The 23,754-nt window shown below is 41.9% G+C and overlaps 1 protein-coding gene across 2 annotated transcripts; it reads left to right on the forward strand.

The window, feature by feature from the left end:
• Positions 1 to 466: 466 nt before the first annotated feature.
• CISD2 (CDGSH iron sulfur domain 2) lies at positions 467 to 18,486 on the forward strand. 2 transcript variants are annotated; one of them, XM_077815092.1, is made up of 3 exons: positions 467 to 728; positions 1,201 to 1,337; positions 16,231 to 16,363. In XM_077815092.1, exons 1-3 carry the CDS (start codon positions 626 to 628, stop codon positions 16,336 to 16,338), a joined length of 348 nt encoding a protein of 115 aa, XP_077671218.1. In that variant the 5' UTR covers positions 467 to 625; the 3' UTR covers positions 16,339 to 16,363. The 2 variants fall into 2 exon arrangements, with proteins under 2 accessions (XP_077671218.1, XP_077671217.1); XM_077815091.1 differs by lacking the exon at positions 1,201 to 1,337 and adding an exon at positions 18,079 to 18,486 and having other exon boundaries at positions 482 to 728; positions 16,231 to 16,445.
• The last annotated feature ends 5,268 nt before the right edge of the window (positions 18,487 to 23,754 follow it).

The following is a 23,754-nucleotide window of genomic DNA, read 5'->3' on the forward strand; positions in this document are numbered from 1 at the left end:
ACCTCACGCACCTTCCAGACCTTTGCTTATGTTTAAGCCCCCTGCAATATTCTGCACAATTGTGCCAATCCAGTCCCGTGATTTGGGAAAGTGGGGTGGCATTTCTGCCCTCCTTGAGCGCCTCCCGCCCCGTCACACGGCGGGAGCCCGCTGCCCTCTGCGAGGCCTTCCCCGGGGCGGCGCTCGGGGAGCTCACACCCGCGCCCATCCCGGCCCCACGTCGGGCCGCAGTCCTGCTGCGAACGCTTCCCGGGATACCCCGCTGCATGCAGGCGAGTAGCTCGCGGGCACAACCTCGCTCGTGCGCTTAACGCCCGCTACGTCACCGCAGGAGCCTAGAGCTCGCGGGGCTCAGAGCCAAGCCCCAGGCCCCCCGCCAGCCCGAGCCCCCGTCACGCTGGAGCAAGAGAAGCGCGCGCCGCCCTCAGCGCTAAGGGCAGGCGCGTCACTTACCCAGTGCGCACGCGCACTAGCCTCCAGCCCGCCGGCGGCGGCCCGCGCCGTCCGCACATGCTCAGTAGCGGACACCCCCCATTCCCCCCTCCTTGGAGGAAGGGCACCGTTGTGGCATGACAAGGGAGAGGGCGGGGAGGCCGCCGCGTAGCGCCCGTCCCCCCACGTCGCCATGCCGCTGGAGAGCTTGGCTCGCATCATCAAAGTGCAGCTGCCTGCCTACCTCAAGCGCCTGCCCTTGCCCGAGAGCATCAGCGGCTTCGTCAGGCTGACAGGTACCGCGGGCTGGCCCCCCTCTGCTAGCCCCGCCAGGATCCAGGATCCAGCCTCCCTCCGGCCCTGGCCTTCCCCTATTCCCTCCCCCCCAGCCCATTCCTTCCCCTTCCTGCCTCATCCTATTCCCCCTTCTTCCCTTCCCAGCTCCCCATCCAATTCCCCAGCCCTCCCTCCCCATCCCATTGCTTTCCCCTCCCACGCCTCCCCTGCCCGGAGCTCCCCTTTCTTGCCCCGATGGGTGTCAGGAAGGAGGAAGTGAACCAGCTAACATAACTGGCAGGAGAGCTGCTGGTCTCCTGCTGGTGGGTGAAAGTTTGCCCTTGTGTGCCTTAGTTTCCCTCTGCCTAAGGGGATGACTGCACTTCTGCCTTGTGTGCTTCACCGTGGCAGACAGAGAAGCAAGTCTGTGGCTAAAATAAAATAACCGCCAGGGGTAAAATATTTACTCTTGCAAAATGTTACTTCCCCCAGATCTAGTGAGAGTTGTTCCTACCAGTCTTAAGAATGACTCTGTTGACTGCCAGGCCAGCCCAGCGCTGCAGTCTCTTCCCTGGATCGAGTGGTGTTCTTTATGCTTCCAGCAACAAGATTTTGCAGTCTGGAAATGGGTAATAAATCTGATTATGTCTGTGGCCGGAATAGACTCTCCAGCTTGCTTCTCTATAGCTATATGGGCTGTGCCTAGGTCATAGGACAGAAAGTAAGTTTTATCATGAGACATGACTTGAAGACCTGCAGGGAGCAGCTGTTTTGAATAAGAAGGGGATGGATGTTTTACAGGTCTTTCCTAACTGTAACCATATTTTGAAATCTTACACATCACTTTAGTAGCTCTCCCTCAGTTCAAATTGTAATCACAGCTCAGCCTGGACTAATTAACCATGTTGTAATTGGTAAGTATAAGACTTGTACTTTTAACCTAAAAAACAAATCCACATTAGGTTAAAAAAAAGTCAAACAGGCTTAACAAGTTTTTATCTGTTCCATAATTACCAACAAAGATTCTTAAACCAGTTATTTTATTTTAAACCAGTATTAAACTGAACCTACTTTAGAAATATCAACTAACATACTTTGTGCCTGATTTTCATTTTCACTGAGGCCCCTTTCCATTTTGACCGATTCTCATTACCCCTTACCATGAGCCTTAGACTAAATTAATATCACGCTTTTTTTAAGGCTCCCCATCTGTAGTTCGGTTACAGCCAAGTTAGGGGACCTGGTTAACTTTGTTCTGTAACTAGCCTAACCCAGTTGCCGAACAAAAAAAACCCACCACCTTGATTTCTTAACAACTGTTTGACAGAGCACCCTTTAAAAAAAAAAAGTTACATACTATTTAAAGTATTTCTCTAAAATGTTATAGAAAGGATTTTCTGCTCACATGGTGACTTTTTTTAAAATAAGTGTCTCCTTAGCAAGGGAAAAAATTGACTGACTACATAAGGGAAATAGGGAAAATAATCATACAAAGTGCTGCCAATTGCACGAAGTGAACTAACTGAAAAGAGATTTTTTCCCCTCCTAACTTTGTCCGTATTCTCTGTACTTACTACAATTATGGTTTCCAACAGAATTGGTATTTTTTTCAGGTTTGTGTCCCATTAAGATCCCAACTATGTTACAAATTAGAACTATTTGAACCTGGTTTCTAGACTCAGTTGTAGTGGGTTTAGGACCTCAAGTATCATATTGTTTTAGCTAGCACGGTTTATTTGGAGACATAAAAAAAATTAAACTGTTCTGTCAGGGTAAAAGGTCCTTTAAGATGCAGTCAGACTAATTTGTCCATACTGCATCAGCAAGCTGTACCATTTTCATGAGTGTTGGAAAACAGTTTATCTACAACTAGGCTTAAGTACTATTTTCCAGCACGTTTACACTGTGTGTTTACTTAGTATCCCATAATATCTCTGGCTGTCTGTGCCAGGCTGGACCCTACTGAGCTCTATGCTTCTCCTCAAAGTTCTCTTGTTTGATTGACATTGGTAATCATTCTGTACCGAAATGATGGGCTGGATTCAATTCCCATAAAAGTTGATGGAAAGTCTCCACAGTTTCAGTAAGAGTTGGATCAGGTCCTATATAATCTTAACATTTGATATTTCCTGACTTCAGTGCTTGATCGGGCAACTGTAATATTGCATTAACATAAGAATGATGTTTTAAAATTTAATTCTCTAGGGTTTTTTTTTTTTTTTTTTTAAAACTTCTTGGATTTAGGTTGTCTACACTAGCATATTTTTCAGTATAATTTATGTTGCTCAGGAGTGTGAAAAAATAACACCCCTTTGAGGGACATAATTTACACCGACAGAAGCGCTATGTCCAAGAGAGACGCTCTCCTACTGACATAGCTACCACCACTCATTGGAGATGGTTTAATTATGTCGATGGGAGACCTCTCTCCCATCAGGATAGAGCGGCTACACAAGCGATCTTACAGTGGCACAGCTGCATCGATAGAGCTGTGCTGCTGTAAACTCACTAGTGTAGACATGGCCCTAGCCTCTTCATACATTTATGTAACTGAGGAGGTATGAAATCTACCTGTGTATTCATACACACCACATCTATCGAAGTGCACAACTGACAGCATAATGGAATACACTACTTTTAATGCTCAATCCTGCAGTTTCAAACATTATAACTATTAAACATGAGCTTTTAAAAACTTAGCAAAGTACTTACTGGTCACTCAGGCTAGTTAGCATACCAACTTTGAAGCTTCAGTCATATGAGTTATTCTGAAAAAGGTAATCAAAACATTTAAGAGTGAGGTGGGGAGCAGAGCGGTTTACTCTCAAATCAATTAGCTGAAAGGATTTTGTTTAAACTTAGAATAAAATAAATCACCACTTCTGGGAGGGGCCAATCATGTGACATTTCAGTCCCAAAGGTGAATGTTTCAGAAAGCAATGAACATAGGTAGAAGAGGGGATTAGAATGGAAACTGCTGTGTGATTGCTGTAGGAATTTGGGATAGTTTTTTTAGCTGAAAAATTCCAGAAGTCCTACATTCACTAGCTCTGGTACTTAATGATTTAATGAACACTTGAACAATCAAGCATAGTGAAACTATGGATGCAGATACAAAATGTAGTCAGAAATACATAGCTACACGGCTAACATTCCAAATCTGGACACAGGATTCATTTCTGCAGTATTTAATAGGCTGATGTCCATGGTCACACTTAAATGTCTTTTCTCTACGATGTAATGTATACATCATGTTGATAGCACTAAATTGAGAAAAACAGCCAAGAATGCTATGCGTGCAAGGTTGAAGTGTTTCAGTCTTATGGCACACAGTAAACAATGTCTTTTTCAAGAGCATCCTCCTTGAAATAATATGCTCTTGGCTCACAGCCCCTTTTTTCTTAGCAGCAGCTTGACATAACAGCACATGATTGGTAGTATGACTTTGCTTGTGACCCCAATGTTGGATACCATCAGAGATGAAAAGACATGAAAGTATTCTAGGTTAAAGATGCTGAATCTCTCACCACCACCACCTGTTTGCTTGAGAGCATGCACGCTACAGATTGACTGAATTGTGATAAAGGACATTTGAGCAGAGTTTTCTGGGTAGCGTCTTATGGTTGAACTAAGCCTCTTACATTTGCAAGCCTACTAGTCTTCAAAGATTTACACTAGCTTTTGTGGCAGAGCTCCAACCTTGTCCCCGTGGGTCCTACGCTGCCAGAAGGTTTATGCTAGTTTCAGAGGCTCACTGCAACCCTCCACATAGCCCTTCTCTCTCTCTAGGGCCAGGGAAACAGTCTGCTGAGCCCTTTTCATCATAAGCCAGCAAGGTTATCAGTGAGAGAGCTCCCACAGTCTCTGTTGCTCCTACAGCATCATGCCAAAACAATGTAGCCTCCTGTCCTGACAGGGGCCTGTTTTCTCCTCCCAGGAGGTGTTTCTGTAGTGGTAGGTTGAGGGGAACCTAGGCCCACCCTCTACTCCGGGTTTCAGCCCAGGGACCCTATGGTAGCAGCTGTTGGCAGCCAACCTTTCAGTGCCAGAGTTGCTACATTTCCCCAGGCCACTTCCCCACAGCTCTCCGGATTCTCCCTTACCAATTACTTGAGGGTGTCCTTGTTAACCAGCCCTTCAGCCATATTTGCTCTCCTCTACCTGCCTGGGGTGAGCCCTTTTATAGTATCCGAGGGGCCTTAATTAGAGTCAGGTGGTCACATTAGCTTAATGGCCTCACCTGACTCTTTGCAGGTTAATTGGAGTCAGGTGTTCTCATTAGCCTGGAGCAGCCCCTGCTCTGATCAGTCAGGGAACAGAAAACTGTTAATCCAGTGGCCAGTATATCTGTCTTCTACTACTCTGCTGTACCCAACTGGCCTGGGTCTATCACACTTTGTAATTTGCAATTCTATTCATAGGAGTTTTGTAGATTTGTGGTAGTGACAAAATGCTTTGCACTTCACCATAGAACCTTGCCATAGCAGCAACATTGGTGCTGAAATGGCAGAGTTCTGCTGATTTGCCCCTTCGTGGTATGTATAGGCTTCTGTGATATTGATAATTTAAACTGAAATGATGTTCACCTCCATAAGCTCTTCTTTAAGGACAGTGCCAGCAGTAAATGCCGGAGCTGTGATACCTTCTGGAAAAGATTAGGGAATTCAGTTCCCACTTATATCAAACTTCATATAAACCTTTACAAATATTTAGCAATTATTTTAGTAACTTAGCAGTTTTATTTGCTGTCTATCAGGTTTTTTAAACTGAGTATGGTAAGGTTGTACCCGCTTACTAGAGAAGGGGAGAGGAGAGAAAAAAAACTGCCTTTATGCTTCTGTTACGGAGTTACTAGGCAATGCTGTGGAACTACTTTAGATGAAGCCAGTTAGGACTTTGGGGGAGCCTTTTTTTGTGAGCAGACTGTTTTTAGGGCAAGAAGCTTACACAGCTTTGACCTTTTTGGGTTTGACCTTTGACCATTTAGGGTTTTTTTTTGTTTGTTTGTTTTTAAACTGTGCACTTTTTACAGTGAGTTCGCACAGGCGGGGCTCCTGGGGAAGCCAGAGGGCCGTGCCCCTGCCAACTTTGCATTTAGACGTGACTTTTAGTCAGCCAGTAAAACAGAAGGTTTATTAGATGACAGGAACATGGTTTAAAACAGAGCTTGTAGGTACAGAGACCAGGACCCCTTAGTTAGGTCCATTTTGTGGGGCAGGGAGCGCAGAGCCCCCTCTGGCCCTTCCTTCATTTTTTTAAGCGAGCTTTAAACTGAAACTTTTTCGCCCCTCCTCTTGTCTTTTTTCTGGGCCAGGAGGCCACCTGATTTTTTTTTTTTTTCAACAGCTTTAGTTGGCACCTTTGCAGAGAAGGGGCCCAGGCCATTAGTTGCCAGGGGACAGCGTGTTGGCCACTGTTTGTGCAGACACCATTACACTGGCCCTTTAGGGCTTTGCAACAATTACACTCCCTTATTTTACCCCATAGATACTTAAGAAATGCATAGGGGAAACTAAGGCACACATACAGTATTTAGACAAAACATTAAGAACATTCTCATTTTGTCACATCTTCTCCCTAGGAGGAGGGAGTTTGGAAGGGGTGACAAATGACCACCACCTGAATTTTGCTTTTCCATGGAAAGGGCTCTAATGGGAGTGGACAGTGGAGGGTTTTGCCTGTCATTTCTACATTCTAATGGGGTGCCTCAGCTCCTGTGAGAACAGGACAGTTTGGTGACTTACAGAAAGGGTATTTTAATGCTCCTCTCAAACTGACTACGCGAAGGTCTAAAGACCCCCCTCCACTGAAATGTTGGAGGACTTTGATCCAGGCCCCCGAGAACACTGATTGAAACTTTCAGAAAGAAAGAGGGTTTCTTTTTTAAAAACAATGAAGGTTGGAAAATATTTAAACTTTTGCTTTACATCTTTTTAAAAAAATTAAAAAGACCCTTTTGAGTTATCTTTCAAAATTTTTATGTCAAAAATCTTAAGTCTTGTTTGGTTTAATAATAAGAATAATAATTAATAATAAATAATAAAGCAAACAGCAGGGCCTATGAAGAGAGCATCTAAATAGGATACCTAGGAGGGAAGAGAGCACTGGGCTCCTCACCAGAGCATTGCATTTAGACCCTACTCTCTCGGGGAGAGAGGACACCTTTAGTATGTTACAAAATGCTTTTGTAAATTAGATGCTTTAAAGAAAATTAAAGCTATCTGAATGATTGATAGAACATACGGGTACAGTAGAACCTCAGTTATGAACATCTCAGGAATGGAGGTTGTTTGTAACTCTGAAATGTTTATAACTCTGAACAAAATGTTTTGGTGGTTCTTTCAAAAATTTACAACTGAACATTGATTTAATACAGTTTTGAAACTTTACTATGCAGAAGAAAAATGCTGCTTTCCCTTTTTTTTTTTTTAGTAGTTACATTTAACATAGTACTGCACTTGCTAATATTTTTCCTCTCTGCTTCTGCCTGATTGTGTACTTCCAGTTTCAAATGAGGTGTGTGGTTGACTGGTCAGTTCATAACTCTGGTGATCATAACTCTGAGGTTCTTCTGTTCAGCGCTCCAGGGAGTTGTGGGCATGCATATGTGGAATTCAGCACAAAACAAACTCAGCCTGGTAAATGGAGATGGTTGCATATTGAACATGAAACTGAGCACATAAAAATTAGACCTTAGAAAGCTACATTAATACAACATATTTACTTGGTTTTCTGACACGCTTTTAAGTCTTTGGCTCTGATCTGTGCTGACCGATTCTTTTACCCTTGTAGAGTTACATTCACTTCAGTGGCACTGCACATGGGCAAAAGGGTCTGCCCGCCCAGATCAAATGGCAGGAACCTTAAGTTTTTCAAGCAGCAGCTGTAATGTGGGCATGTTGAATAATCAGTTTTGAAGTACTAAATTTATACAGCAACACACTCTACTACATTGCTTTATGGAATCATTTAATGATGGGACATGTTTGCCTGCTTCTTCCAACAAGTTGCTCAACAAGAATACAGCCAAATCAGTGGTTATATGGTGCCAAAACTGCTCTTAAACTTAGTAATCAGCAGGAATTTTCACTTAATTTTTAGCAGACGCTGCTCTTTGACTAGAGCTCATTTAAAGATACCTTCAAAGTGTTTCCCTAACTCTCGAAAAACTAACCATTTGAAGTGTGAAACAGCCATCTGGTTACTTCTTGAAATATCTCTTCTTTTGTTGAATTTTTCCCCCTGAAGGGCTGCAATTGGAGACTAAGGACTTGTCTGCACTAGGAAGTTGTACCACTTTACAATCCAACAGCAAACCAGAATAGTTATTGTTTCCTGGTTTGTAGAATTTATGTTCTGCACGGTGCTTGCTCTAAACACTGTGGCAGCTGTCATTCAATAAGTTACTGATTAAGAACTAAAAGATTACTGTATACTAATACAACCATGTTTTGTATAAAGCAGATTAAATATACAAGCATTTTCTAGGACATTTGCTACTCTTTGTATTGTATTACAGTCCGTTTGTTGTTCTCCTGTCCCTAATCTGCCTACTTTTCTCTGTGCTTAGGTCATGAGCACCTAGGAGAAGGGTTTGTCCCATCTTGAATGTCTGGGAAACGGCTAGCACTGGTAGCTACTAGGCGCTAGTGGTTAGTTGTTAGCATTGTAGGTACTACAATAATCAAATCATCCCAACATTTAGATAATTGTTGTAGGTGTGTTTATCATTTTACAAAACATTTGTAGACAAGATCACTGCCTTGAATATTATGCAGTCTAACTCAAAGTATTCACAGAGTAACAACTCAAATTCAAGACAAGGAAGGAGATATTTATAGAACTATCAATTGAATTGTGGTCAGTGAAAGATTACTATACAGCACAGAAGCATAGAGTCAAAATTTTATTTATTACTAATATTTACTACTATAAATTAAAGAGAATGAATGTTCTTTGGCAGCCACAAATGAAAATTTACAAACTTTGATTTAGTTTGTTTCCTGGTTGTGAAAGAAGGGAATTGAGTGACCTTAAATTATGGTATTTAAAGATATTATTTGTACTGAGTGAGCATCTGCTTGGCCATCAATCAAGGATCAGGGTGCTGTGCTAAGCACCATACTCACTAAGCACGCATTTGTTTGAGTGTCGATCTTCTAGTCTCAAGCAAAAGCAGACCTGACCCCAGAGTCAGGGTAGGCAGTAAAATAATATTTCGTTATTAGAACTTTTCTTCTTTTGCATCCCTAAGTTTAATTAGGAAAAACTGACCCTGAGAGTCTTAAAGTTCTTGCCTTATCAATCACAGAGAAATGAGGGGGAAAACACATGGTGGAGAGCAGCATCTCACATACAGCTTTGTATTTTAGGCTGATAAAAATCCTGAGCCCCCTCTACCCTAGAAACTGAACCATTTTTTGAGATCTGAGGTCAGTCATAGCCTCTCTCTGACTGCTTGTGTTGACAGGGACAAACTATAATCAATGCAATATACAGAACCAGAATTTACCCCGAAAGTACAAGCATCAAGGGTTAGCAGGGAGGAAGGGAACAGTATTTGGCATTGGGTTTCAGACACGATCTTAGTGTTAAAAAGAAAAGGAGTACTTGTGGCACCTTAGCGACTAACCAATTTATTTGAGCATAAGCTTTTGTGAGCTACAGCTCACTTCGTCGGATGCATTCAGTTGAAAATACAGTGGGGAGATTTATATACATAGAGAACATGAAACAATGGGTATTACCATACACACTGTAACCAGAGTGATCACTTAAAGTGAGCTATTAGCAGCGGGGGGCGGGGTGGGGGGGAACCTTTTGTAGAGATAATCAAGGTGGGCCATTTCCAGCAGTTGACAAGAACCTTTGAAGAACAGTGGTGGGGGGGGGGATAAACATAGGGAAATAGTTTTACTTTGTGTAATGACCCATCCACTCCCAGTCTTTATTCAAGCCTAAGTTAATTGTATCCGGTTTGCAAATTAAGTCCAATTCAGCAGTCTCTCATTGGAGTCTGTTTTTGAAGTTTTTTTGTTGAAGTATTGCCACTTTTAGGTCTGTAATCGAGTGACCAGAGAGATTGAAGTGTTCTCCGACTGGTTTTTGAATGTTATAATTCTTGACGTCTGATTTGTGTCCATTTATTCTTTTACGTAGAGACTGTCCAGTTTGACCAGTGTACATGGCAGAGGGGTATTGCTGGCACATGATGGCATATATCACATTGGTATCTATCAAGTATTCTTACAACTACAATACCCACCTGCTGAAGTGAAGAAACAGATTGACAGAGCCAGAAGAGTACCCAGAAGTCACCTACTACAGGACAGGCCCAACAAAGAAAATAACAGAACGCCACTAGCCATCACCTTCAGCCCCCAACTAAAACCTCTCCAGCGCATCTTCAAGGAACTACAACCTATCCTGAGGGGTGACCCATCACTCTCACAAATCTTGGGAGAGAGGCCAGTCCTTGCCTACAGACAGCCCCCCAACCTGAAGCAAATACTCACCAGCAACCACACAACAGAACCACTAACCCAGGAACCTATCCTTGCAACAAAGCCCGTTGCCAACTGTGTCCACATATCTATCCAGGGGACACCATCATAGGGCCTAATCACATCAGCCACACTATCAGAGGCTCGTTCACCTGCACATCTACCAATATGATATATGCCATCATGTGCCACCAATGTCCCTCTGCCATGTACATTGGTCAAACTGGACAGTCTCTACGTAAAAGAATAAATGGACACAAATCAGATGTCAAGAATTATAACATTCAAAAACCAGTTGGAGAACACTTCAATCTCTCTGGTCACTCGATTACAGACCTAAAAATGGCAACACTTCAACAAAAAAAACTTCAAAAACAGACTCCAATGAGAGACTGCTGAATTGGACTTAATTTGCAAACTGGATACAATTAACTTAGGCTTGAATAGAGACTGGGAGTGGATGGGTCATTACACAAAGTAAAACTATTTCCCCATGTTTATCCCTCTTCCCCCACCCGCCACTGTTCTTCAGAGGTTCTTGTCAACTGCTGGAAATGGCCCACCTTGATTATCACTACAAAAAGTTCCCTCCTCCCCCCTCCCCCCCCCCCCGTCCCCCAGCTCTCCTGCTGGTAATAGCTCACCTTAAGTGATCACTCTTGTTACAGCATGTATGGTAACACCCATTGTTTCATGTTCTCTATGTATATAAATCTCCCCACTGTATTTTCCACTGAATGCATCCGATGAAGTGAGCTGTAGCTCATGAAAGCTTATGCTCAAGTAACTTTGTTAGTCTCTAAGGTGCCACAAGTACTCCTTTTCTTTTTGCGAATACAGACTAACACGGCTGCTACTCTGAAACCTATCTTAGTGTTGTCACACCCTTAGTGTTCAAAAGTTTCCATCTCTCTTATTTTCTTGTCGTGGCTGCCTCTTCCCCCCAGTCCCGTGTGTTTCTTCACAACAGTCATGCTGAAGTGTACAGTACAGTCATGATTATTATGTGTTTTATGCTGGCAGTATAAATATATACAATATATAGACAACCTTTATCTGTACAGCAAAATGATGTGCTCATGAGTGAGGTAAGATAAGCATCAAATTCCTTGTAGGAATTACGTACTGATTATACTTTAATTTTTCAGTGGAGGGCCACAAGCACAATTTTTGTGGGCTTTCCATCTAACCTCTATACTAAGAGGGCTATTGGTAACCTAAGTAGCATCCCATACAGGAAGAGGCCATTCTTATGAAGCCTCTTTTACAAATGTTTGAGCCACCTCTGTTCAGAATATATGCTCCTGTAGTTGCTGTGAAAGTGTGTGTGGGGTGAAGGGGATGGGATAGAGAAGGCAGGGGCACATTGAGAAGTAGCCTCCACAGACCACTTGAGTGAATCTCTGACCTTGTCATCTTACATAGTAGGATGACAAGCTGCATGTGGATCTAATAGGGGATTTGGGGTTTCTTAATTTATTATTTAAAACTGTGATCCAACACTGACAGGACTGTGTTCTCCCTGCCCCACCTAACTTGCCCAGTTATCTCGTGGGAATCTGAAAATTAGAGGGTTTTTTTGTGTTTAGAGTGCATGGAAGTGAGAACTCATTGACTGACTGAATCTAAAAACAGGAAGCAGTACAATCATCTGTTAGAAAAAGCCCCCTGCTAGTTAACTTTGAGGCAAACATAATTCAGGAAGTAACTTCTGAATTAGCATAGAGCCTGGAGTCACTGAAAATCCAAATGCAATAGCACGTTGCATGCTGAATGGTGGATAGTTCATACACGTTTAGTGTTTTAACTTACTGATGAGCTGCTCTGTAGCCAGTTAGAATAGAAAGTGGTATAATAATTACAGTAGTAAGTGAGCACCTACTAGTGCATACATGATTTAGTTTTTGAAACAGATATTAGAAAGTAATTAAAAAAGGCAACAGAGCTACCTCTACTGCTCAGTTTTAATATGAACACTAGTTTTTGTATTCAAGAACCACTCTGGCTGACACACTCCTTCCACCTGACTTTTTTTCTTTTCTTTTCCAAATGAGAGGGAGAGGACAGAATATTAGCTGTGGATGCTTCAATGTACGCTGTGGCCATTCACTTTAGTTAGGCTGTCAGTGTCAGGGTTCTCTTTCTATTCACATCTAATAAAGGGTCTTGTTATTGTTAGGGAACTTAAAAACTGTGAGTATGAAAAAAAAATGAGTGGACATCTACTTCCCAGAAACTGATAAGGGGAAAAATAGGGAGGGTGGCAACACCCTGGTAAGATGCCTATGCCCCAGCTTCTTGGGCGAGAGTTGGGATTCCTATCATGTTATTCCTAAACACTCCCCAGGGCCTCCACTTTTTGGATTGGTCTTTGGCTAGCAGAAGTATAAGTTTGAAGATTCACCCCTTTCTGATTGTAGACGGAGAAGGAAACTCTGGTCTCTTCCTTCTTCCCTTCTCTTGTGTTCTTTGGCGGGACAGAGATTTGTCTTTGTTACTCTACCCCCTTCCCACCCTCTATTTTTTGGATTCCCTCATAAATAGCTCCAGTGATTGCCTCTGATGCTCAGCTTTCCCAAGCAATAGCACTGTGAAATTGGCTTGATTCTTATGTTTGTGTTGTCCACAGAATTCTGAATAGCATCAGTGAACAGAATATTGTTAATTTTGTTGCATCTGCTTCAGAAAGCTATGTGTAGCTACAGAGGCAATGGAGCTGCTGTAGGCTCAGAAAGACATTACTGCATGAGCTCAAATTTGAAATGTGTTTTGTAAGCATTGGGGCTAGAAAGTTGTTTTTAAATGAAAGTCGGTCTTTCTCTGCATGTCAGTTTTTCAAGATGTATTAAAGGGTATCCTGTGGCTATAGTTTGTGTCATGAGTCCTAGATAGGAAGCCCAAAACTGTAATCGAGGTGGGGGAGATTGGAGCCAAATGGGTGGAGGTGGCAGAAAAGAAAAAAACTGGTCGCAGTTGGAGCGAATGCCAGAAAGGACAACCTCAGATCACACCCTACCACCGGGGGCAGCCCAAGGCTCCAACTACCCCCCAAGGAACCCTCCAGACACCTTATTGTCCCGCCACACCGTTCTCCAGCAACCCACCTCACCCCAGTGACACGTCAGCTAATGTTTTAAATGTAACACGATGTTTTAAATGTAACGAGCTGGGGCATGTAAAGGCCAGCTGCCCCAAGAACCCCAACAGATTACAGTTCATTTCACCAGAATCACACCAGAGGTCCTCAGGCCCAGATACCTCCCAGATACCCTCAGAGTGGAGGGAAACTCTGAGTGTGGATGGGAAGAAGGTCACCGCGTGGAGGGACACCAGAGCACAAGTGTCGGCTATCCTTAGTGGACCCAAATTTAATGGACGCAGAGATCCAAGTGACAATTCAACCCTTCAAGTCCAACTCTTTTAGTTTGCCTACAGCCAAGTTGCCTGTCCAGTACAAGGGCTGGTCAGGAATGTGGACTTTTGCAGTCTATGATGATTATCCCATCCCCATGCTGTTGGGGGAAGACTTGGCCAATCATGTGAAGCTAGCCAAGAGGGTGGGAATGGTCACCCACAGCCAGGCTAAGCAAGCCGTCACGCCTAGCTCTGTTCCGGAAACTTCTACCAGGACCCGGTCAGAGGTGATGGAACTGGACCCCATGCCAACGTCTGCAACAGCAGTAGTGGATTCAGTCCCAGAGACCCAGGCAGAGTCAGTCCCAGAACTGGGACCAGCGGAACAACCAACACCAGAGGGCCCCACTGATCCTGAACCGGCAGCAGCCGATAACCCTACACAAGAGGCTCAGCTGGAGCCTAAACCCCAACATAGTGAACCAGCGGAGAGCGGTTCACAGTCAACGCAAACAACCCCATCCCCTACATCGCTTCCAGAGGGACCAAGCTAGGTCCACAATCCAATGAGGAACTGATGTCTCCAGCATCAAGGGAACAGTTCCAGACCGAACAGGAAGCAGATGAAAGCCTCCAGAGAGCTTGGACGGCGGCATGAATTTTGTTTTGATTCTCTGGAAAGCCTCCAGGTCCCTTAAATACTGCAGCAGTCATTGGCTAGTGAAGCTAAAAACCCTCCGCATTTTGCTACCACAATACAAATAATAAATAACAGCTTCCTATCCTGGTTGTTACTGGTCTTTTCTCTGTGTTTCCTCTCTGTGTGTTTGTAACCAAGTGGGCTGAGACTTTGTTCCTCAGTCATGCCTACTAGATGAGCTAAGTGTTCTGTCTTTGAGCTTGGCTTGAAGTTCTCCGTGCTATATTAAGATGCAAATCACTGTTCAAAAATCTATTTAATGCCATTTGATTCTAATGGCATTTTTAGATGAGGCCCTTCTTCTCTCTGTGTGTTTAGTCTTATCGAGTGTGCTACATGTTTTGTAAGTGCCCTACTTTGGTCTGTAGTGCTCCCATGTGTGCATCTTATCTGTCCTGGAGCTCTGAGTAGATCTTATAGATTTGGGGAGGCCAGGAGACTCACCTTCTCTGCTAGTGGGTCTACTGAATGTGTTTGAAAAATTCTTTCAGAGGAGAGAATCTTTTCTTATGCTAACTGCATTCTTACTAAATGTACCTTCACAAGTTTAAAAAAAATGTATTAAAATCCTTTAAGTGGTGGTTTGATTTCCAAATCTTCATGTTCTGGAACAAAAGCTTTCCATACAGCATTTTGTCGTATGCGTAACACCTGCTGCGTCAACACACAACATGGTTAAGCATAATTCCTATCTGCAAAACCTGACCACAGGATCACTTACTTCCTAAGAAAGTTCTTGAGACCTTATTTTCAGGATGCATTGTTTCTGCTATTGGCAATTGAAAGAATAGGTGAGGTGATGCCAGATTATCCCGAAACAGTAGTTGAGTCCACAAGGTACCACTACTTACTTTAATCAGGTACACTTGAAAGGCTTGCCTCTCCGACTAGGTCATTTGGTTCTTGCCATACATACTCTGAGCCCAGTCTTTTGAGGTTCAGGGCACCCAACTCCCACTGGGTCAGTCAGAATTGGATGCTCAGCACCTTGCAGGATTAGACCTTCTGATGCAATTCAACTCTGGACAAGCTGACTGGAAAGAGACTTCTCTACTGAAATATTAATGCAGATTTTGGATTTTAAACAAAGATTCACTCAGTTCTTCTGCCAATTTCCCTGCTGGAATGAGGGTACTCAAGACTTCATATAGCCATCACATATGCTAATGACAGAACAGGCAAAACTATCAGATACCATTAACTTGGGTTTGAACAGAGACTGGGAGTGGCTGGGTCATTACACTTATTGAATCTATTTCCCCACGTTAAGTATCCTCACACCTTCTTGTCAACTGTCTAAATGGGCCATCTTGATTATCACTACAAAAGTTTTTTTCTCCTGCTGATAATAGCTCATCTTAATTAATTAGCCTCTTACAGTTAGTATGGCTACTTCTACCTTTTCATGTTCTCTGTACGTATATATATCTTCTTACTATATGTTCCATTCTATGCATCCGATGAAGTGAGCTGTAGCTCACGAAAGCTTATGCTCAAATAAATTTGTTAGTCTCTAAGGTGCCACAGTACTCCTTTTCTTTATGCTGTTAACAGTTCCTCTTATATTTGTTAGAAAATGCTCCAAGGCTAATTTGAGTGAGCAGGTAAAGCATTAGGGAGCCTTCATTTAGTATTAATCATGGTTTGATCTCTCCACTGATTCCCCTTCCTCTACTGCATCAATCTTAAACCACGAGTGAGAGCCTGGCCCCATTGAGATCAATGGGAGTTTTGCTCTAGACTTCCGTGGAGCCAGGATTTTACCCTTTGTTCTGTCTCCAGAAGCCTATGTGCTCCTCCTCTATTTTCCAATCTCTCGTCTCATTTCACTAGTCCCCTCCATCTGTTAGCCTCGATTCCCTACTCATTCTAAATCAAACAGGAAGAGCTGCTGCTGTGCCATTTGAGCGTAACTGATGCTGTTCACAATCCTAGTGCTCAATATAAGTCTAGTGTGTTTTTTAGTTTCAGAATGGCTGCGGTTATTGCCGTTCCTGGGTGTCCTGGCACTACTTGGATATCTGGCTCTTCGTCCATTCTTCTTGCGGAGGAAACAGCAGAAGGATAGCTTGATTAACCTCAAGATCCAGAAGGAAAATCCCAAAGTAGTAAATGAAATAAACATTGAAGATCTGTGCCTCACTAAAGCAGCTTACTGCAGGTGTTGGCGTTCTAAGACGGTAAGGTACTTTATAGCAACGGTATAGGGCTATGGAGTTAACTTTTTATTATTGTCAGTTCTGCTTTCTGTGAATTGGAGCACATTACTCCCACCCTGTTGCTGGACAGGTTCATGGGTTCTCTAAGAGTTGTGCAATTCTTTTTCTCCACTCTAAACCTACATATGCAGGAGAGCTTAGACACCTACAAGCCACTTAACTGTCTGTTCTGCGCACAATAAGTAGAGCGGCCACCCTTTAGTCTGGTGCAGTGATTCTCAAACTTTTGTACTAGTGACCCCGTTCACATAGTAAGCCTCTAAGTGCGACCCCCCCCCCATACATTAAAAATACTTTTTTATATATTTAACGCCATTATAAATGCTGGAGGCAAAGTGGGGTTTGGGGTAGAGGCTGACAGCTCACGATCCCCCACATAACCCCCTAAGGGGTCCTGACCCCCAGTTTGAGAACCCCTGGTCTGGTGAAAACTAAAGTAAATTTTGCCTTTTTCCTTTATGTATTTTGCTCTATTCCTGGAATAAACCAGGGCTGGACAGAAAACAGTTCCCTCTCATGAAAAACTTCCAGATTTTTAAATTCATTTTTGTTCAGAAATTAATTTAAACAAGACCTTTCAATTTTTTTAACCCCAAAAGCGATTAACGTGGGACTCACAGGCCAAGTGACTGCCTTCACCAGCAGTCTATTCAGAAGTGGATTTCTCTCATTTTGACCTTATTTCAACCTAGACCTGTGAAAACTTCCCAATGAAGTGTTAAAACTGATACTTTTGTACAAAACGTTTAGAAGAAACAGCATTTTCCAATGGGGGGAAGGGGGTTTCATCAAAACTTGACCAACTCTGGAATGAACCTTAAAGTACATTGGGTGCCTCTGGTTTTAGCTGCTCCTCCACTGGGCTATTTTGTCATGGAGAATGTGTTTAAAAAAAAAACAAAAACAACTCTTTGTAATGTTTTAGGCTATTGTACGGAGTTTAGTTCTTCAGCAGCAGTGGTCTTCTGACTGACCAGTGCCATATACCTGATGGATGATAGGGATTGCTTGGATGTTGGAAAAGAACAATAGGAGGAAACTTAAAAAAAAATGTTTTCTTTGTAAAATGCTCTTAAGCTCCACCCTGATGCAACATGCTGTCTTTGGCACATTTAAATGCGTACGTATACTTCTGTGCAGAAAAAAGGTATCTAGTCTAAAGCTGCCCAGACTTTAGTACTGAGAGCTACCTTGTCAACTGGCTGGAAGTGAAAGGACTTTTCATTCATCTATTAAATATACAATAATCATAAACTTGTATCCCTGTCTCCTCTTGTATCCCTATCTTATCTGAGAAATTAAGATTAATTGCTACTTATTTGTCAATCATTTCTGCAGCTGGGTCACATTGTCCCTTATCCTTTCGCTTTAGGGAAGGAGTGGCAACAGCTCTAATTTAAGGGATGAAGTGTTGCATTTGCTTCTTAAGTTATACTCTGAGCATTTCTGACCTATAGGCTTTTTTGTTGATGTTTGCGTTGGCGGGGTCTTGATCTCACTCCAACTATATGGATTATCCTCTACACAAACGACCACCACTTGTCTTAGTTGCTTGCTGTATAGTAAATACACTAATCATTCTTGTCTTTTCCAGTTCCCTGTCTGTGATGGCTCTCACAACAAACACAATGAATTGACAGGCGATAATGTGGGTCCACTAATACTCAAGAAGAAAGAAGTATAGAGAATCTCTAATTCTTTAAATCATGACTGATGTGAAGTCATTTATACACTTGTAGTTGCAGGACACAATGTATTATGTACGTCTAATGGTTGCTGTAGATTTCCTTTTGGTTTAACCTATAGTTACAGGCAAGTGCTAGACCTAGGTCTGTGATTTGATACTTTGTATGTTCTGAAGAATCATGTCTTATGTAAAACTGTAAAGTAAACATCTTTGTAAATAAGCCTTTTTATCTGAACAGTGACCACTCCCAATCTTACAACTTAATCTTTTCAGGATGAACGTGATGTAATAAAAGCCATACTACTCTTAAATGGCCAGATGTGTATCTTTCCATTGCTTTTATTAGAGGCTGAGATACTGTTAAGAAAGAACGAAGACTGCTTTTCAGGGGAAAAAAAAATCCTGTTTTTGTCCTACTTAGTGGGTCTGATCTTCAGCTGGTGTAACAGCTCCACCACTTCAATTGAGCTATTTTAATTCACACCAGCTGAGGATTTGGCCTAATTTATGTGTAAATGACCAACTTCCTTTTACTATACCAGTCCTTCCACTCTGACCTTCTGCACAAAATATATTGTAAGATGTAGCCATATCAGAGGAACAAAAAATTGTTCCAAAGAGTATGGAAAAAGAAAATTAATAGCTGACATTACAGTAACATAGGTTGTCTGTATTCCGATGGCGGGAGGGAGTACAGATGCCCACATCAGTTGGTTTGTGCAGTAATCCTAGACTGTCTTCAAATTAAGTCACTGTTGAGGTTAGGCAGCAATACTTACAGTGCACCCTTATTTCCGGGCTCTAAACTTAGACTTCAGCAGTTGTGAAGCAGGGACAGGAGTTTGCCCCTTGCAGATAATTCTTATACTCAAGATGATGCACTTTTACCCAATACGAAAGTCCCAGCTCCAGGGATGGAGTAGGGTCTGCTGATTAAATCACAGAACTGGATTCAAGGTGTGATCTTTATTCCTGTCTTTACTACTCCATCGCACGGCCACCTAGGATAAGTCACAACCTCCCTGTGCCACAGTTTCATTTATCAGTCTTCAATTCTTACTTAGCCAACAATGCTTATCAAAAGTTTTGATCCTTCAGTGAAAGGCACTATAGGTCAGTTTTCAAAGCCTAAAGAAAAATTTAACAGATGACAGTGCCACAATCTGCATTCTGTAGAGTTAGACCTTAAGCCCCCTTTATACTAGTGATTTTTTTTCACCATTAACAACAATTTAGCTGAACCAGTGCTAGTAATCTTGGAATCCCCTGCTGACTGCCAATACCATCCTCAATCTCATGTCAACACAGTCCTGAGAAATACTGCATTTAGACAGCAGCTTATCTACACTACAGCTTCTCTAACGGTGGACATTTTTTCCAATGTTTCTAATGTAAGCTTAGGCCCTGTCTATAACAGGTTGCATTTCTTGATTTAGTGTGAGGTGCTAAAAGGGCCTGGCTGTAGTAGAATATATGGCATTTTATAGGACAGTGTTTATAAAATGTCAGGACGCTATTGTGTTAACATACTTGGTCTACCAAACCATGTAATGGAACTGGAGTACAGACCTACTGTAAGGTTTTAATACTTTTCCAGAATATAGTTTGGTCTTGTCCTGATAAAGGCAAGATCAAATTGTGTCAGAATACTGTGTAGTTAGAACTTAAGATATTTCTAGTGTAGAGGAGCCTTAAGATTACTATGTGTATTGCCCATCTACTCAGTTAAAAATTACTATTGAGTCAATAGTGGAGAATTATTATATAAAAGTAATAAAATAATTTGAACTGAAATCTTTAAATTAAGATTGGGCTTGAACTAGACTATTGCTTTTAGAGAGACATCTAAATTATTGGGCTTGATCGAAGAATTACTGGGTGAAATTCATGGCCTGTGTTGTTTAAATGGTGTTTTCCACCCTTAAAATCCACAAGCTATCAAAAGAGGCTGGTTAAGTTATACAAGTCCAGTTGTAATTTCAGCTTTTATCTAGTAACTCAAAACTTTTGCATTCAAGTAGTTTGATTTACTTATTTGTGAGAAGTACACTGTATGCATCTTTGTAATGAAGATCGGGGTAGAGTGCAAGAAGCACAAAGTTAGTTATTTGCCAAAAATCTGGTTTCAGAGTAGCAGCCGTGTTAGTCTGTATTCATAAAAAGAAAAGGAGTACTTGTGGCCCCTCAGAGACTAACCAATTTATTTGAGCATAAGCTTTCGTGAGCTACAAGATCTGTTGGTTTTCTCTCAAAAGGCTCACCTGAAGGAGTAGCAAACAACATGCACCTAATGCAATCACACATTAAAATAACTTAAATACATGACAAAGTACTTTTGCCTCTTGGCTGTCAGTTGAGGTTGCTGAAGTATCTTTGCTATTTAAACCAGTTACAAGTCTGCCCGCTGAACATGTATGAACTGTTTGTCTTGATTTTTCTTTATAAAGACAGAGCAAGACAGAAGTATTTGACAAGCCACCACTTTGCTGCTTCCATCAGCACGAAGCTTTATTGAGTATTGCACCTGGAACACATGCAGTCAGTGCATATGAAAGCAGTAGTCAGTCATTTCTTTTCTACTTCCTTTTCTGGCTGCTTCTGTTGCCATTTTAATTCAGCAAGATACTAATAAAGTTAAGCTCTGAGGAGACATGACATCCATAAATCTTAATGGATTTTGAAATGCAAGAGACTGGTGAAGTTAAAGCTGCCTCATCTGCCCTGGTTCAGATCCCACTGAAATCAATGGGTAGGCTTCAGTGGGTTTTGGATCAAGCTTGTTAGAGAAGAGACCTTCAAATCAAAAGTATACATGCTTGCATGTATTCCTGAACATGCAAACATGTCATTTGGCTATGCATTTGCAGAACCAAATCTAAAATAAAGAAAGTCCACAATATTTGAAGATAGTCTTTAGACAGTTTTGGTGTGAAAGCGTCACTGTTGAAAAACCTAAACCAGGAATGATTTCACATTAGTGTATCAAGTTAACAGAGGGCTTTCTGATTCAACCTATCACCACCTGGAGGTTGAAATATAAATGCACCAGTGCAACATGAAGGCTAATGGTATCAAATGCATCAGCAGGCTCAGGAAGCCTGTATTGAAGAGGACAACAGTAGCACTGCCCACATTACACCTCTTGTGCTTTTTAGTTTGTTGCAGCTAGATCTCTACAACTCCAGCTTTGTTCTATTTCTTCAAGACATTTTATAAATTAGAACCATTGGTGTTGCCATCTACCCAGATCCATCTGTTCCTGTACCTGATCCTGCCTCTTGCAGGGACCAGTAGTGGGCTCTTCAGCTGCAGGCAATGCAGACCATAAAATGCTATTTCTGGGCAGATGGGGGTTGGAGGAAAAATCCTTCTTGACCCTTTGACAAACAGTTTGCATCCCCAAGCACGAGACTAGGATATTCTTATTTTAGCATGCGTAACTACAAACATGAGTTATACATTCTTTAAGTCTACCACACATAAGGGCACACATATAAAGACTGTCCAAGTTATCTTCACAAGGGAACTGATCTTGGACCCCTGAAGTCAATGGGAGTGGGATGAGGATCAAAAGTAATAGATCAGATCTGACACCTTAATGCAAAGATAGGAAAAGCCACCTTTCCGATTTCCTTCTAGAATATTAGGTGGTTAGCTCTGTTCATTATTACAGTTGTCATATTTGAACATTGTTTGCATTCTCTTCTACTGAGCTTAGATACCTTACAAATGGACTAAATAAAATAATCCTCATAGTAAAATTAAAATGGGTTATTACTAGCAAAATGCTTTTAATTCTAAATAATGTAGTGGCATAGCATGTGATATCTTTAAATATTTAAAAAAAAATACAAAGGTTATAAAAATGACTTGTGCTTCTTTGGTAAAAATGTTTAAAACTTTATAAATTTTTTAAAATAAGTTGTATGCTTCATAATCTGTTTCTTGCATCAGTCACCCCCAAAAGCTATCAATCTGACAGAAAAAAAAAAAAAGACAAGTAATTCCTTATATTGATATCACCGCCACAACTACAGAGCTTTGTAAATGCCAGAAGTCCACATAGCTGATTGCTGTTTTCCTGTGTTCTGTCCTAAGGTAGCCTGGAACACCTATCACCCACTGCAGAATATCAAGAGCACACCACGCTGTCAGAACATCAGTTTTAGGGGTTTTCTTATTCGGCTTCTACAATTTTACCCGCAAATGTTGCTTTTACACTTTCATATAAGAAGTTTGCATCATAAAACTCCATTGTATTTTCTTTTAATTGCGCATTAATTTTGTTTACAGGGAACACAAGATGCCACGGTATGTTGTAAAAGGCTTTACTGACCTAAGCTTGCATGCATTACAAGTGGCTAAGCAATGAGTGAGTTATGCAAATAACTCCAGCAATGTCAATAAAACCTTGATACCACATCACAGCATTATGTACTCTGTAAATGTGAAACTACTGTAGAAATATTGAAAGGATTTTTAAAACTATTATTGGAATTATTTCATTAATCCCTTTGTTGGTAAAAACCTATAGTTTTAGCCTGTGCTTGAGGCCAATTCTGTTCAGCAAAGCACGTAAGCACATACTAAAATTAAGCATGCACTTAAGTGCTTTGCTGAATGGGGGCATTAGTTACCATGAGTCCAGTTATACAGGAGTCAGAGGGAAAGTGCACGCTTAGAACATGAGCCTATGTTCCACCTTTTATCTCCTTTCATTTCACTTGACACTACTCCTGGGGAATGCCACAAGAAGGCAGAGACATGTCCCTCCACAATGCGCCATGACTGACTTTGTGACATGGTTTTGCAGCAGCAGTTCATACTCTCATGTCCACTGCTGCCAGCCCAATGCCAGTCTCAGATGACCAGCAGCATATCAGGGCCAACAGCTACGTCCTTGCAGAGTGGCAACAACTCTGAGATAGAGAGTCAGGCATGCTGACAGAAGCCCTCACATATATCTACCTGTTTTTAGCCGCAGATGCAGATACTGGACTAGGTTTAATGCACTCCTGACTGGAATGGCCAAGGGGCTGACATAGTTCAGAAATTTGGCTTAGCCCACTCTTCACAGTGTGACTGCGGGGCAGCAATGCAGATGATCAGACATATGGTGAAGGAGTGCACAATCAGAAGACTGGAAAGTGGACTGACTGCAACACCTTGTTGCCCTCAATGATGCAGCAGTTAAATGGATAAACAATCTAGATATCAACTTGTGACACATCCTAAAGAAGAGGGAAAGTGAAATTATAACTCCTACATTTAACAACTATCTTAAGAAATATCCTAAATAGCCTTTTGCCATATTTTAAAAAAAGTCATGACTTCGAGGTCCAAATATCCGAATATCTTACTAGGGCTAGAAACAAGGGTTATATTCCCTTTGGAAAGCAGGTAGTCTCTTCCTCCCCTCCCCCATGACAACGTTTTAAACTCCAGTTTTGCAAGGTCATATTTGTATACCTGTCACTGGTCCAGGATTTAATACAGCCATCATGGGTCAGTTGAGTTTTAGGAAAAACTAACTTTTTTTCTTTGAGGAGGAGGAAGGGAAAGAAGGAAGAGGAAACATTTAGC

The sequence above is a fragment of the Eretmochelys imbricata genome, chromosome 4 (genome assembly GCF_965152235.1).
Source record: "Eretmochelys imbricata isolate rEreImb1 chromosome 4, rEreImb1.hap1, whole genome shotgun sequence".
Taxonomy (NCBI): domain Eukaryota; kingdom Metazoa; phylum Chordata; order Testudines; family Cheloniidae; genus Eretmochelys; species Eretmochelys imbricata.